Below are 14,210 nucleotides of genomic sequence, written 5' to 3' on the forward strand. Positions count from 1 at the left end.
TATCGTAGGTTGCGAACAACTGCCGTGGCATAAATGTTGCAGTAGTGAATAATTGCCGCTGTGGTGGTCGAGTGGTCATAGTGACAGATTCGAAGCCCGAGGATCCGAGTTCAAACCTCACCGTCGCCGCAGTGGTGGTCGGCTGAAGGTGGTTTTCTGTGGTTCCCAATTTCAAGGCGCGAATACGAGCCGATCTGCCCCGTTAAAAAGCCTCACCGCAGAGAGCAACAGGCCCACAACGTTACAATTATCCATTCATTACACTTCACTCACTGAGTTGGGAAAAAGCTCAGTTTAAAAAAATCGTTACAGATGGCAGCACTATACATAACAAGCATTACACAAACACAAACTTGACGGAAGTTTCACTATACATGCACACACATTCCAACATGTACCAATTCGTTAGAAGTTCCGCAGAGGAACATGGACGAGGTGCATGCCTGGTTTAGTAGCAGTGAAATGGTGAACTTCATATAACTTGTATAAGAATCTTGAAAGAGTTTTTCTCATCCTAAATATTGTTACGAACTATAGACGATAGATGGCGCAATTCTTTATCGTCTACAGTTCGTAACAATATGAAGTGAGAGGTAAGAAATGCATATTTTCTCAAAATGCATAGACAGAAAAAAAAAAAAAAAGGCTGAAACCGAATACATTGTACACACACACACACACATCACCGTCTCCATTGAATACGAAACCATCCATCATCTTTTTTCGTCAGGCTGGAGAATATTATCATATCAGCATTCATCATATAAGAAAAATGAAACTGGATGCCGAGATTATATGGAAAAAACCAAGGGAATATATCCGTCACCGCAGATTGGGCTTTTCATCCTGAATTGGATTGGAGGGCTAATACATATACATATTGGAAACATATTTACGTATCCACACACTATAAGGCCAAATAGTTTCTTCACCGAAAAAATCCGTAATTTAATCTTAGAAATGGGACTTTTGTCATGTGAAAAATTTTCTTTATAGATGAAAAGAAACATTATTTGAACCATAAAGTGAATGAAAAATTTGCTACTTCAGAGATACACGATACTTTTTGGGGGAAATATATATACGGTTATTTTTTTCCTTCTAGAATTCTAAAATAAATATTTATAATATTCTAATACTACACAAAACTTCACAAAGGTGTCTCACAAATTCGCAAATAGTTTGAAAATTTATGAAGTTGGAGGAATTTGTATTAGTGTATTTCATTGTTTCTCAACATTTCTGAGAACAAGGACCAGTAAAATATCTGAAACATTTTTTTGACGGACCACTTGTGTCCCGTATTACGGGACATTCCTGTAATTTCCGTTGTTCCGATTTTTTAATACTGTATATTTATCCCGTTTTTTCAACGATATTTATTTGAATTTGTAATATTTACTGAAGTCGTGAATACACACACACCTGCACAGCATTTTCATAATATAAAAACTGTATTTTGATAATTATGGCAAAAATTATAAATATTCATCTCACATATTTGTTAGGTAGCCTATAACTTTTTGCCCTTAATATTTTTGATATTTTAATTACGATTGATGATTGTGCCTACTTATGACAATGTTTTGGATGACAATTGGCGATGTCGTACATTTTAAGGAATATTATTCAAGGGCTCCCAAAATTAACTGAATTTTATTTTTTTCAATGTATAACATGGTCATCCATTTCAATTTTTTTTTCTCTGAAATAAATTTTTATTTACTGCGATTTTTAGCAGTCCTTCATTTCCACAACTTCAGCAATTTTAGAAATAATTAGAAAGTTGCAGTTGCATTTTAGAGCAATGAATTGCAATTTTTCGCAAAATTTAATGATATGATCTCATTTTCCTGCTTTTTCCTAGATTAGTTGTTCTCAACCTTTGGGAGAGGCCCGGTTGATTTCTTTTTTGTGGGTGGAAGGTCCGGTCATACACATGAGTAGTGTGAAATAAATGGGTAAAAATGAAACTGTGGACCCCTATTACGATAGAAAAGTGGAATAGAAAAAAATAGTTCAAACTTTTATCTATAGAGGCACGACGTGTTTGACCGGCAAGATTGATTGCACTCGAACCTTTCTTCAATTTGTTCTGTGTCTGATACGTTTGTAAATCTTCATTCAGTGATTCCTGGCTGAGGTAAAACAACTTCCCCCATCAGTGCTTTATCTTCTAAAATCAACATCACAATGAAAATCCTTATGCGAGTTATACCAGTAATAGGAAAATATTCGGAATCAAGCAGTTTTAATCACACTCTCTGCATTTTACAGGTTATTATTGGCATAATTCCATCGATTTGCTTTCGTGTAGTGCCTCTATCGACAAAAATTGGGTGAAAATCTTCTTTCGTGAGAATAACTTTTTTGCAAACCCCATTCAAATGTACCAATTAATTCAATTTTTATGAATTTTCAAACAAGTTACGAATTTATGGGACGCGCTGTATCTATATGTGCAAGGATCTACAAAGTCGTGGTCCATACCCACAGAACTATGCAGAATTATACGGCGCAAAAACTCGTTTTGACTATAGCATAGTTTTTATTTAATTGGTATCGGTCTTTTGAACGTATCGTGTGATCCTTATTGAAGCTCGCTTTTCCCGGCATGCCGGGAAATGAACCAGACTCCAACATTCAAAAAGTCGGTGTCCCCGATTTTTCGGCATGCCGGCTAATGCGAGGGAATACAGGGAAAAGTAGAAAGTCCACGCCGATGAAAATAGTACGAAAAAAAAAAAATCTATTTTCAAATCAGCTCATAAGCACTAGCCGGAAAACTCTGTGGAAATAAATAATATACAATGAAGCTGAAAGAAAAGTGGAAGAAAGTCTCCACTTGGAATAATCATCCAAGTAGAAATTTCTGCTTCCCGTTATCCCGAAAATATCAACGTTAAATATTGGAATATACAGAAAATGGAAAATTTTATTCATCGAACGAAGCGAGAACGTATCGGTATGTAGAGAAATTTATGCCTGGTTAAACATTTTGTACACACCTCAGGCATTTCGGAAAATAGTAGATTCGTCCAAACATAGTACAGTCACGCCTCGACTAACGAACATAATTCATTCCGGAATCATGTTCGTCAGAAGAAACACGATTTTTAATAGGATTCTATATAAAATCGTTTAATTCGCTCCAGAAACTTCCCAAAAATTAGAGGAGTTTTTAAAATTAGAGCTATAAAAAGGAGAAAAAAACACCGATAAAGCTAAAATGAGCTGCTTAAAAAATAGAATAAAATACAATTTACACGAAGATGAGATACATGCAGATGGGAAAGATAAGGTCCTAGAATGTCCAGACGGTTCATCTTGATGCTTAGAGTCTTGAACTGAAAGAACGTGCGAGTTGAAAACATGGTCCTTTTATTTATTTTTTAATGCCTTTTCTATTAATTAAATTTCTTAATTTACATGAAATGTGGTTAAAAAACTTAACATGACTTCATCGGGCTGACAGTAATTCTGATTACGATTGGTGCTGAAATTCAGCTCGCACGATGAGGCTGTTTTATGTTAGCACCTGCACCCATATCACACAAAAATGCTCGTTAGTCGATGCAGAAAAATCACAAAAAATCTTCGTTAGCTGAAAAATTCATAAGCCGAGCTATCACTGTAAATTAGAAGTACGAAATACACATTGCAAACGGATATCAAGTTTTCAAACGTTATTTCAATGGTTCATAAAGTCAGAAGGAGATATCGTATCAACCGATACTTCAACCGTATCCGATTATTTTATAAGAGGGTGTGATTTATCTACATATTCAAGCATTCTGTTAATTTTTGAGAAATTAGTTTTTCGGATAAAAGAAAAACGATAGCAAATAAGATATCATCGGAATTCGTACGCGGAAAATCAGAAAGTGTCCTTCAAATTCGAAGATAGATCATGCTGTAAAACAATGCATACTAATTTTTTCCCAGCACGGTTAATGGCTTGAGAAATTAATTTTTTACATAACATATAAGAAAACGATACAAAATAAGATATCACAAATATTTAAATAATATTTTTCATGCATTTCGTAGATAAAAAATCATATTAACCGATATTTCAGTATATCGCATTTTAAGTGGGCTCAACGTTCTTAAATATTATTGAAATGATAAATTACGGTACATTTCAAAAGAAAACATTGTTTTTTAGAAGAAAATAAGGAAAAAGAAATCGTTCACGTGCATATAAAATCAGAAAATATATACTATAATCGACAATAAATGCCTCTAATAAAACCGAAACTAATTTTGTTCGGTACGCGTGAATATCGAAACCAAAACTGGAAACGGACGTTGATGCAGCGATTTCAATGATTCATAATTTGCCGATTGGTAGTACGGTGTGGTGACTCGCAATGTAAATTTTGTCAAAAAAAACAAACACAAGAAATAAACATACTGTTTAAATATTCGTCAATTCAGAAACTAGTGTTTTGAATCAACAGCAGATGGCGCTAGTAGAATTTTTTTTTTAATCAATGTTCACTGCTTAACTAAATTGTACGTAATTTTTTTTAAATATTGTTATACTATTACTATTTAACCGTACATGCACTTTGTACAAATTTCTTCTCGGAATTTCTAACGAATCGGCACAAGTTGGAATGTGTGTTCTTAGTGAATGTGTCGCCCTAACGTATCTATGTTGTAGAATTGCGCTTGATTCGTGTTCATGCTGTCATCTGTCTTCTATTTTCTGAAGTAATATGAAAATTCAAGCATTTCCATCTTTATGTCAGTATTGTTGTAAGTATGCCTGCTCTCTTTTTAAATGGGGGACCGGCTCGTATTCGTGCCTCGAAGCTGGAAAACCGCAGAAAACCAACTTCAGCCTACCACAACCGCCAACAAAGTTCGAATCTGGATCCTCAGGACGAGAGTCCAGCTTGATGCTCACACGACCGCACAGCGACAGTAATAAGTAGATTACTGCACAAAAAAAATCTAGTCGTCAGAACAATTTTTTTGCCGCCAAATTTTTTTTTACCAGAATTGAAAGGTCCAAAATAATGCTTTGACTTATTCAGGGCATAATGACTTTCTTTCACATGTTAGCAGATATGCTGCTATAAATTCCAAACATTTTTGTGCTCCTCGCAGCTTGCAATTTAGTGACTACGCAAAGAAAAGTTCAGGTGTCGATACCAATTTTTTTAGTTGCCATGGAGACCTTGTACCTGGTATTAATCCAGCCCTGGATTACTGGCTGCTCAAATAAAATTTTTGAGAAGTTTAAAAATTTTCTTCTCCCCCCCCCCCCCCCCCCCCCCCCAACTCCATCACCTACAACGATGAAAATCAGTTTGAGGGCAATCGACCTGTTGCGGGAACACTTTGGAAATTCAAAGCCATCCATTTGGAGGGCAATCGACCGAGCCCGCCTGCAACTGGGGTCCCTAGACTGGAAGCTTTGCGGAGCTTCTCTTTATTCAATTTTCAGTGTAATATATATACAAATCGTTTTGGGCCCCGGGCTGGATCCCTGCTAGTCCCACCATTGTGGAGGCCATGGCTTTACTTTTTTGGCTTGAGCAAGTGCTTTCATGTTCATTGTCAAGGGTAAAATGACCAATGGAACCATCACTTCGAATGAATGATGTGGTCATTCACTGTCTTCAAATGCTCTTTTGATGTATTCGACTGCACCTGCTGATCAAATTTGAAGTCATATATATCCGAATCGGGCTTATTTCTACACAGGTGTAAGAAATTAAGAGAATTTGCAGACTTGGTCGATTATCTCTAGAACTACTGTACCGATTTTAATGAAATTTGATATGTACATACATTGATACAATACAAAACAAATAATCATTCAATAATTGCAATACACACGCATGATCGTGCGTAACACTCATTGGAGTCAGAAGGTATGAAACAGCGGTTGCAGAATAAACAAAAAAATGGGTTGATAGGGGGGTATGGTCCCCTCTTACAGGTATACAGGTCTCGCAGCGTGATTTCATACTTGAAATAAGGCAGTTTATCATTTCCTGTGGCAATTGGTCCCATTCGTTCAGCAACTCTGTTTTCATTTCCTGGATGGTTCCCGGAGGGGGGTTGCGAGTTGCAATTGCCCTCCCCAGAGCGTCCCAGACATGCTCTATAGGGTCAAGGTCTGGAGATCTGGCTGGCCAATACATCCGGCGAATATCCTCACTCTCTAGAAAATCGTCGAGCAGAAGAGCTCTATGTGGCCTCGTGTTATCGTCCATTAAAATGAACTTGGGACCAACTGCACCCCTGAAAAGGCGAACATAGGGCTCCAAGACCTCATCCCTATATCTCTCCACAAATCTGGACTTGATAGCCTCCCCGCAATTCGCCACCTCATTCCATCATCTAAACGTTGGTGGTTACTCATTTTTTACTGTTACAATTTGAAATTAACCGATTGCTGCAAAATAACACCAAGAAATTCGCCGAGGTGTGCTAATGCGTCTTAACTTACGCGCTTATAAAGCCTGTTTCTCTACTGGCTCCACCTACAAACACGTGTACGCTTACGTATTTGACGTACAATATTTGCATTTTTGTCTAGAAGCAGTGGTTTTACATTCAGTTCAGTTCTTTTCATGAAATTCGATAAAATATGCAAGTTCTCTTAATTTATTTCACCAGTGTAGGTTTTGTGTTTACGATAGCACTGTAAGCTGGTATTCGAGGTATGGATATTTGACCTTCTCTGTTAATATCGTAATTTTAAACATGGTATACTGCATATGTTACGGTAAATGTGATAAATCCGGTCATTGTGCATAATCGCCGATAATTTTGGTATATTTGATAAATTTCCCTAAAATTAATCACTTTTACTGGTGATTATGCATAGTACCCTAGCGTCGTTGGACAGCAAGTAAACATGATAAATCGTACTATACGATATAAATACATGCATGAATTATCATGAATAGTGTACTATTATATCGAAATACGATCGCAAAATTTTTTATTATATCTGTGTGTTAAGTTACACTGATTTTATATATATAAATTTACCAACGGCGCGTGTGTGACCATCAGGCATAACCACCGATAAAAATTATATATATTTTTAGTATTTATCAAATTTACCAACGACACTTGTATGGCTATTATGCATATTCGCCGGTAAAAATGATAATTTTTTAAGTACTTATCAAATTTACTAAAGACGCGCGGGTGTGTGTGGGTGTATAATAACCAATTTCTTGAAATTCACATATATGTACAGTAATTCATTCCAAAATCGAAAACATTTGGTGAGCAATAACGCCACACACTTAAATCACTACATATTTACAACTCTATTCACACAAGCTCAGAGAATATCCTTCTGAAAGGGGGTCTTGAATCCTGTTTTGCGTTAATAGGATTAGTGAGTGTCTATTCGAAAGATAGAGGTCTTCATAAAACATAAGTCTTATTAAAATCAGAAGTTCATTTATTCAACCAGGCCTCACCGAGTCGAATTTGTAGGATTAGTTTGGAATTCAATAGAATTTCATATTTCATTCTAAGTGGGGAGGATTAAACTGTTTTTAAAATCAATCCCAAATTGTCCTCACACGGTATTTATGCCGGTTCGTGAAGTTAACGGTAATTAAACTGGAATTAAAAGTGCTCACCGAGGGATTTAACCCATTATATAAGACACGGAGTAAGAATTAAGACGAAGGAAAATATTTAAAAACGCTCAAGCGCGAGAATTTGTCTCCGTACACGGCTTATACGCTGTGTTACATATAACGTTGAATTTTAAGGAATCAAGCACCTGGAAAATTTGCGACCACCGTAACGAGGTGCCGTCGACTCGGGATATCATTATTATCATAATTATGATGATGATGGTATGTCTTTATTCGTGTCCGAAGACAAAAGATTACGCTTTCATTTTACGCTTGGTTTAATGTAACGATTCTTATCTCTCTTTTACAGGCAAATGGATAATAATGAGATAACATGTGTCGATGATGTGACGATCAGAGGCTTGAAGGATATGGAGATACTGTGAGTATTTTGATGGAGATGTACATTCTATTCAATGTTCAGAAATCTTTTTAACTATCGGATGCCCGATAAGGATACGATGTTTTATTCGACAATATGGTGTTTTTAATGTCCTGAAGTTGTCAAAAAGCACGATAGGACACTGGATATTGCCAGTTTGCTCGACTCCTGGAAGGCGTACGATAGGACATCGGGATAGGAGGACATCATGAAAATATTCAAATGCTCTGCAGACGCAAAGCCGCATGCGTGAACTACATATCTTAGAGCAGGAACCCCCTACGCTACGATCTTTGGCAGGCCCCCAAGCCAGACTTTTCACGGGCCCTTCTGTAGTGAATTTACAGCACGAAAAAACAAAAAAAGATAATTTTCTAGGGCTAAAGCCCCGTCATCCCTACTACTGTGAGGAGCCATGAGCACTTGACAAGACGTCGGGTCATGTGAAGATTTTAATGTGATAAACATAACGAGAGCACATGTGAAGATTTCAATGCAAAGAAATGTTGAAGCTTTACAAACGTTTCGGACACAGAAGAAATTGAAGAAATATTCAGGTCCAACTACTCTTACACCCTCTATTGCAAAAATTCGAATTAAATTTTTTTCTGTATGAAAAAAATCCCTCTTCGTGAGGAAACGTTTTAGCATTAACTTTTGCACCAATCCGTTCAGTTTTTATGAATTTTTAAACTATTCACGAATTGATGGGACCCCTTACATATTAAAATCATTGAAATACGTGTTTCATCAGAAAATGTGCACTTCTATACATTAATTGAAAATTTTCCTATTCTAGGACACTAAACAAGAACAACATCACCACTCTGGGAAAAGATCTGTTCGAAAACATGAAGAAATTGAGAGTCCTGTAAGTAATATCAAATCGGAAATTTTTTTTTTTATAATACGTGTAATAAGATCCCTCATCATCTCAGAAGAAGGAATTTCAGATATTGAACATGGATTTTTCATCATTCATGTTGTTCGATCCCAGCTCAAGACATGTATCGCATTTCAAACATTAAGAGAGAGTAAAAGAAAATATTTATTTCTTTAGCCTTTCTCTTTGGCATCTTTTAGATGTTCTAAATCGAAAAAAAATGTTGTTATGCTTTTTGGTGAGTTTTTATCTCTGATTTCAGTAATTTGCCGAATGACTTCTTGGAGATAAATTTGAAGAATCACTCTCTCTGTATTTTTTGTTGTTCGTCTTCATTCAAGAGGACGTATTCTCGAATTACAGTAAGATTTCTGAAGACCACCTCGGCAGAGTCTTTAGCTCCTAAGATAAACAACGAGGCCTTTTCCCCATCCATTGAAGGGACACTTGAAGACATTTTTGAGGAAAATCTGTCCTTTTCATGGAGTTCTTATTGGAATCGACCGTGATTTTAATGGAATACAGTATAAGTCCGGTATAACGACAGCTCACAGTGAGCGGAGAAATTGAAAAGAGAAGGCATGTTTTCATGGCCGGAGTTTATAATGAAGTTCATACCTTTCGGGCTGTTGTGCCGTGTTCGAGGTTTCATTGAAGTCAATGCAGTTTTCTACAAGCAAGGAGATGAAACGACCTCTTCGATGATCGTTTTCCGCTGAGTGCATAAATATACGTTTGGCTGTCAAAGAGCTGTGGATAACGGACGCACCGTTATCCACTGACGCTTTCGCAGAAGATGTTTAAGGATCTGACGTCGAGCACGTGGCCTTGTTTGCCGAAAACCCCACTGAAGATGTGCACCGCAAAGTGCGGTCGAAATTTCTGCTTCAACGGAGACTCGAACATGGCATAACAGCCTGAAAGGTATGAACTTTATTAGAAGGTAAATTTTCTTAAGAAACGGACTTCTCTCGTTATAAATGGATTTAAGTTTTTCGCACTGTGGAAACACACAAATGGGGGAAAAATAAAAGGATTCCGCTTATAACGTTCCTCTCATCGAACTTTTTGTCGGTAAAAAGTGACTAATTTTCAAGGTCCCAACTTATTCATCGAGATTTCCGTTCGAAGCTTTTTCCCACTCGCAACGTGGTTTTCATGACGGTTTTATAGAAAATGTTATGAGTGAGATTGACTGTACTTTTGCTGAAATAAGCATCTTAGAGTTAATTGCTTATGCATACACATGCATGTTGATTCTGTTTCAAAATTTTGCACTTTGTGGAATGCAGCAGTTTCTGCAACCGGAGTATTTGTTGAACTATAAAAGTGTCCGATAACATTCAAGGCAGAGAAAATTATTAAAACCTGTTTACCCCGTGTACGATTTTGGAAGATCCCAACAAAGGAGATGGGGTTTTTTTTCAAGTGAAATACGACGATGCCAAAACCAGAGGTCGTGCCCCATTTGTCTAACCAACACACCTACAAATAAAATGGTGTGTTTTTTTTACCTTATACGCGGTGAGCAAAAAGTCCGTAGAAACTTTAAAAATGAATAAAAACTGGAAAATAACCGAAATAAAAATCTGCCGGTTTAGCATAGCTAGGTCACGGGAATTTTCTTGACAGGGAAAAAATGTTCTCATGAAACAGCCGATAGGTGGCGCTAGTATTAGAGACATCGTTGTAAACCGTGTATATGGACCTGCTGCACTCTGCCGTTGCTGGATTTGTGACTCGCCTGCAATGTGTTATCCCCTGTGGTGGTGGTCATGTGGAACACACACTGCTGTAATAAACGATTTGTAGGTATTCTGTTCGTTATTTGTGTACTTTTCCTTTGACTTGTGTGCGTTAGCGTGACTGAATATTCCCGTGACCTACCGATGCTAACCCTGCAAACCGTTTTCTGTTTCGGTTATTTTTCCGGTTTTTATGAATTTTTAAAGTTTCTACGCACTTTTTGCTCACCACCACATTAGCTCTTTCACAATCACTTTAGAACTACGTAAACACCCTTCTTAATGGTCACCCTCCCCCCCCCCTTTCACGAACGGTTTATTTTGTCCCTCCATTGTCCGTAAAACAGGTTTTACTGTATTCTTAATAGTGAGATAATCGTTATAAAAAAGCCGTCCTCGTTATAACGGAGTTTTTCTATATCTTATAATTTATTCTTCTAGGAGGATATCTGACAATCCTTTCACCTGTGACTGTCACGTGTCGTGGTTATCTGGTTGGCTGAGGAGGAACCCTCGTCTAGGATTGTTCTCCAAATGTCACCTGCCTTTGTATCTCGCAAATAAGGCTATAGCTGAGCTTCACGAGTTCGACTTCAGATGCACTGGTAAAGTATTTCAATGATATGGCTTTTCTCATTTGAAGTGGTTGGCTGAATTTACGGAAAATTTACCGCCAATAATTCACCGCTACGCAATTCACCGACAACTGTTCGTCACCAGTGAGTGAGTGACCGAATGCTTGAGCAAATGAGTGAATATGTGAGCGGCTGGGTGACTGAATATGTTGGTGGATAAGCTAGAGAAAAAGTTTGTGACTGAGTAAGAGAGAAACCAGATAGGTGATCGAGTGAATGACCGTATAAATGACCAAATGAGTGATCGTTCGAATGACTGAGCGATTGACTGCCCGAGTAAGTGCGTAACCGCATTAGTGATCGAGTGAGTGGGCGAGTTACCAACTGAGTAAGTAATTTAATGAGTGACCATATGGTAATCAAATGAATGAGTGATTGAGCGAGACAATCACCATATTAGTCACTAAGTTAGTGGTGAGGGCAGAGTGGGTGTATGGGCGAATGGCTGAGGGAGTGGATGAATGAACAAGTGATTGGTTGACCGTATGAATGAACAAGTGATTGGGTGACCGTATGAATGTCTCACTGACTTACTCTCCTGCTCGTTCATTTGCTCACTCGCTTGATCAATTAGTCGCTCCCTCACAAACATACTCATTCACTCACTTACTCTGTCGATGAATTGTTTATCACTGAATTTTCTTAGCGATGAATTGCGGGGCGGTGAATCTTCCTTTCTTTGAATTGCTTAACGGTAAATTGTTGTCAATGAACTTTCCACCAACAGTCGGAATCTGTTTTGTTGGAATCTTTACTGACATGAGACACTGCTTCTACTTAAGGAGATTAGGGAGATTTCGCCAAGATTGGTCACCAAAGCGATTGGCTCAATAACTTGTCATTAAGACACACGGGAAAAGGAAAAAGTTCTGAACCTAATTAGTCCTGATATGACTGAAATAATTGTGTTGTGACAAAGAAAAAGACTGATACGGCCCAGTTCCGTGATCGATCTTCAATCATCCATACTTTTCTCCAAATCCCACCAAACCTACAGATGGAAATAAATGATCGACAAGGGGCCCATTAAAATCCATTACCCATCCATTTTCTAACAAATCTGAAATTCACACCCCCCCTTAAATCCTCATCAACTTCCCTGACCTTGCCGTTGTAATAATAATAGTAACAATAATGATAACAGGCCTATTCTTCGGCCTATATCAAGTCGGATTAAAGTCCAATGACCTAACCGGATCCATTTAACGCGGATCTTAAGTGAAGAGAATGACATTTTTAGAAACAATAAATTACATATTAGACGGTTGCCCGTAAGAACGAGAAAATTCTTGACCGACCGAATTTTTGGGGTTTTTTCACCAAATATATATATTTTTCAACCTTTGAATGATGGCAGCCATTATTTGTCTCGATAATAAATAAAACAAACGTGTTTCTCTTCCATTTTTTTTGAAGGCTTTAAATGATTCAGTAAACTTTTTCCTCTCAGCCATTAGTCGTGAAGTTGAAACCTCGAGAAATCGGGCTCTAAATTTGAGGCCCTCGCGTGGCTTCCTAGAGTTCACGCTACTCACGATTCGTTTTTCATGCTTTTGCCGAGAAAAAAAAAAGTGCAGAAGCCAATCATGATCAAATCCTAGGCTTCATTATCATCATTTTTTTTTCCTATTTGAATGGTGAATTCTTCGCCGATGATGGCACCTCACGAACACCATCTTGAGATTTTTGCTTCTTGCTCAACAACTTCCTACTTACCTTGTCACGGAAAGCATATGTAATTTTTTGACTGACGGGCCATCGAGGCCGCTTTTCTGGCCACCTGCGTACGAGACTTTTTTTTTTTAGTATTTGCTGGAGGAAAAATAGGAAAAAAAATATGTACCATAATTTACAAGCTTTCTCTTTCTGTATGTGTCTTTTCTTTGGTCTGGTTGCTGACAGACCACCTACCTGGTGCTCCACTGGTGAGGGGGAAAAAAAAAACACCAGCTACCTGGACTCAAATCAAAAACTATCCTCCAGGTTATGGATTAACTTCCATTCCGCATGAATAGCTATTTGTATATGTCGCTGTTTTATGCTAAACTGACGATTGCTGTTATGATTTGTAACGCATGTATTAATGTGTTAAAGTTCAAGGTCTCTACTGTTTATGGCTTTTGATACCAGTTTCTTTTGTGGTGTTTGTGTCACTATTATTAATTATTACTTGTTTTCACATGATTTTCTTCACATTTCCACATCACTCAAGTGATTCGCTTCACATTTCTGGATAACTCTAGCGACTCACTTCACAATTACAGATCACTCAAGCGATTAGCTTATCATTTTCAGATCACTTAAGTCACCAGCTACCATTTCCAGATGACTCAAGTGGACTCGGGACATTTCTTAATTACTTAAGTAACCCGCAGCACATTTGAAGATAACTTTAGGGACTCGTGACACATTTGCAGATAACTTTAGTCACACGTTACATATTTGTAGATAACTAGTGACTCGTGACACGCATACATTTGTAGATAACTTTAGTGACTCGTGACGCATTTGTAGATAACTTTAGTGACTCGTGACGCATTTGTAGATAACTTTGACACGTTACACATTTGTAGATAACTTTGACACGTTACACATTTGTAGATAACTTTGACACGTTACACATTTGTAGATAACTTTGACACGTTACACATTTGTAGATAACTTTGACACGTTACACATTTGTAGATAACTTTGACACGTTACACATTTGTAGATAACTTTGACACGTTACACATTTGTAGATAACTTTAGTGACTGGCGACGCATTTCCAAATTACTTAATTGCCCGCGGCGCATTTCGCGATCACTTTTTGAGGCCGATTTTTCTGGCCACCCGAGTATGACACATCTATTTTTTTTGGTACTTCCTAGAGGAAAAATAGAAAATGTGTATATATACACCATAATTTACAAAGCTTTTACTCTCTGTTAGTGTCTTTT

General features: G+C 37.5%; 1 protein-coding gene across 3 annotated transcripts in view; it reads left to right on the forward strand.

Moving 5' to 3' along the window:
* The window catches only part of sli (slit guidance ligand), a 273,161-nt gene that overhangs the window by 149,293 nt on the left and 109,658 nt on the right, over positions 1–14,210 (forward strand). For all 3 annotated transcript variants that reach the window (XM_089251401.1, XM_089251403.1, XM_089251402.1), the window contains exons 6-8: positions 7,936–8,007; positions 8,807–8,878; positions 11,077–11,240. In XM_089251401.1, the coding sequence (XP_089107527.1) occupies positions 7,936–8,007; positions 8,807–8,878; positions 11,077–11,240 (308 nt within the window). The remainder of the gene's footprint in view (positions 1–7,935; positions 8,008–8,806; positions 8,879–11,076; positions 11,241–14,210) is intronic.

Source organism: Pholcus phalangioides, unplaced genomic scaffold, assembly GCF_987345545.1.
Source record: "Pholcus phalangioides strain wild (caught in Gottingen) unplaced genomic scaffold, Ppha-v1.0 ptg000024l_1, whole genome shotgun sequence".
NCBI lineage: Eukaryota > Metazoa > Arthropoda > Arachnida > Araneae > Pholcidae > Pholcus > Pholcus phalangioides.